This window comes from Aplysia californica, unplaced genomic scaffold (assembly GCF_000002075.1).
Source record: "Aplysia californica isolate F4 #8 unplaced genomic scaffold, AplCal3.0 scaffold00164, whole genome shotgun sequence".
Classification (NCBI taxonomy): domain Eukaryota; kingdom Metazoa; phylum Mollusca; class Gastropoda; order Aplysiida; family Aplysiidae; genus Aplysia; species Aplysia californica.
The window spans coordinates 766,548-768,792 of record NW_004797434.1 but is presented as its reverse complement, the minus strand read 5'-3'; the positions used below and the strand labels follow the sequence as shown (position 1 = coordinate 768,792).

The window sequence follows — 2,245 nt, the reverse complement described above, 5'->3', positions numbered from 1 at the left end:
AAAAAAAAAACCGTCCTTTCCGCCCAGTGAAACTGAGATTTACTTCCTGGTCTAAAACCTCGCGCTGCCCAACGAATAAATTGCATGCACAGTTTTCTCCCACTCCCACCCGGATGACCGATAGGACTGAAGGTCTGTTTACTTTACATTTTTTTTACCTTTTTGAGGGGGGCGGGGCGGATGTGGTATCGATTCAGATGTTAAGAATCCTGACTCGGCTATCCCTGAAGCGCATCATCAGGTCAGGGCGACTTTTTTCCTATGGGAACACTGTTACGAGTTTTGAAAACGATTTAATGGTGATGTGTGCTTTTGAAATCAATGGGCATAATGTGCATGGACGTAGGCCTACTGGTACTCGAGTGATGCGTCATAAAGAACCAAAACAAAGTTGTGGGGTCATTAAAGTTCACGTTTCACTCCTCTGGGTTTTATTATTATTATATTTTTTTAAAAACCAACATTATTATACCTATTATAGGAGTCGTAACACGAGAAGCGGATCGAGTTACAATAGTACCGTAGTCAAAATAGAGTGAGATAATATTAAAAGAGTTAATGTTTATGTGCTTACATTTTTGTTTGAATGGCTGAAACAGGAATAAGTACTAGATCTAGTGTTGCCTTTAAATTTTTTCCTTTCGACAACGTCATAATACCGGGGACTTTGAAAGTTTTAGCTGATATTTATTTGAGTGTTGTTGGGGTAGAAATCAGGACCTCTTGTGCTCCAAAAGGCGGGCTCAAGCAAAGTTTCTGCAAACTGATTTGGTACTGTAGGCTAGAGTACTGATGTATTGATTTGCGTGCTTGTGCTTTCACGTGTAAACTTGTAGGCCTACAAGCTAATAAGCATGTATACATAGGCTCTTGTTAAACTCAAGAATACCCTCGCCCACCCTCTCAGAAAAACCCAATACCAAAGACAATAACAAAACAAAAAGAAAATGTTCTGATTAATTAAAATAAATCAAGCTGTTTATTTGTATTATTGTTGTTTTGTTTTTTTCTCATGCCAAAAGGTCCCCTCCCCTGGGCCCTTGTATTTCGATCTTTGCGTTCTCGGAAAGGAGCTTACTGTAACCTCCTTGGTTCTCGGTCATTGCCATTTGAAAAAAAAAGTCGATACGTTAATCCGACGGATCTGTTCTTCGGACAGAATGAGGTACGTCATTTCAACTCAGTTTTATAATTTTTTGAGTTTGCTTCGCACACTGCTTGTGAGAGGAGAGCAACTGGTTGATTAATTAAATATTGATTTATTTTTTAGAAAAGCAGTAATAGTGAGCTCTTTTATACTATAAGTATTTATTTTATGTCCACAGAACGCTGATCTATCTTTGACTTGAATGTACAAGAAGTTTAAGCAGCTTGTTCGGGCTGACAAATCATCGGGTCACGTCAGTGAACAAGCATTTTCTGCGAAGTCACAGCTCTCACCTGAGGTGCCACTTCCGGGTCGTAGTGGACCTACATCTACAAACAAGATGGCTTCTATTGTGTCAGCCGACGAAGTGCTCTCGAAAATTCGTGACGAAGTAGTGCACGAAGGCCATGGAGCATCACATGTATTCCTTATTATGGGGGCTTCGGTATGTGCATTTTGATTTTTCATCCTTTAGAGCATAAATAGGACATTATAATGGAATTGTTCAGTCAGCAACTCGTTTCGCCTACTTTGGCCTTGTTGTTGCAGTGAGTTGCTTGATTGAGTGTTGGTCACAGAAAGGTCACCATGGGTCAACGACGCCGGTATACATAATACAGGGTCAGGTATCAGGCTTGATAATATCAACAAAAATGCTAAGAAGCCGTCATAAATTGCATAATAGCAAAAAGCATCAAGTCAAGAGTCGCGAGCACATTAATTGAGCACCAGTCTTAATAAATTTGGTTTGACTAATAAATTGTGTAATGTCACTGAATCACAGACACAGTGACTGTGACAGTGATAATGTAGATTAAAATAGATAGATAAGACTTAATAAGACCATGCATGAGTCCATAGTTTTCAGAATTTGAAGTGTTGTTTGGTTTGCTTTTGGTGACCATTTTCTGCATTTTTGTAGTATTAAATTTGTTGACATGCGACTACACGCTGGGCGTAAACCAGGCTATGATTGGCTGAACCTTTGAACCATGAATACATTAAGTAGGCCTGGCCTACAGTAGGCTACTCTTGACGCTCTCAACGACACCCTCCTTGTCACTCTCTCCACCCTCCCTCTGTAGTGCATTCTGCCCC

The 2,245-nt window shown here is 40.1% G+C and overlaps 1 protein-coding gene across 6 annotated transcripts in view; it reads left to right on the top strand.

Annotated features, from left to right (window-relative positions):
- LOC101849615 (glucose-6-phosphate 1-dehydrogenase) overlaps positions 1–2,245 on the top strand; it is a 49,277-nt gene that overhangs the window by 10,697 nt on the left and 36,335 nt on the right. For 5 of the 6 annotated variants that reach the window (XM_035969645.1, XM_035969648.1, XM_035969647.1 and 2 more), the window contains exon 2: positions 1,326–1,592. In XM_035969645.1, coding sequence (XP_035825538.1) covers positions 1,350–1,592 — 243 coding nt within the window. In that variant the 5' untranslated portion in view covers positions 1,326–1,349. Of the gene's footprint in view, positions 1–62; positions 133–1,325; positions 1,593–2,245 lie in introns of those variants that run through there. The other variant, XM_035969646.1, reaches the window with a different exon arrangement.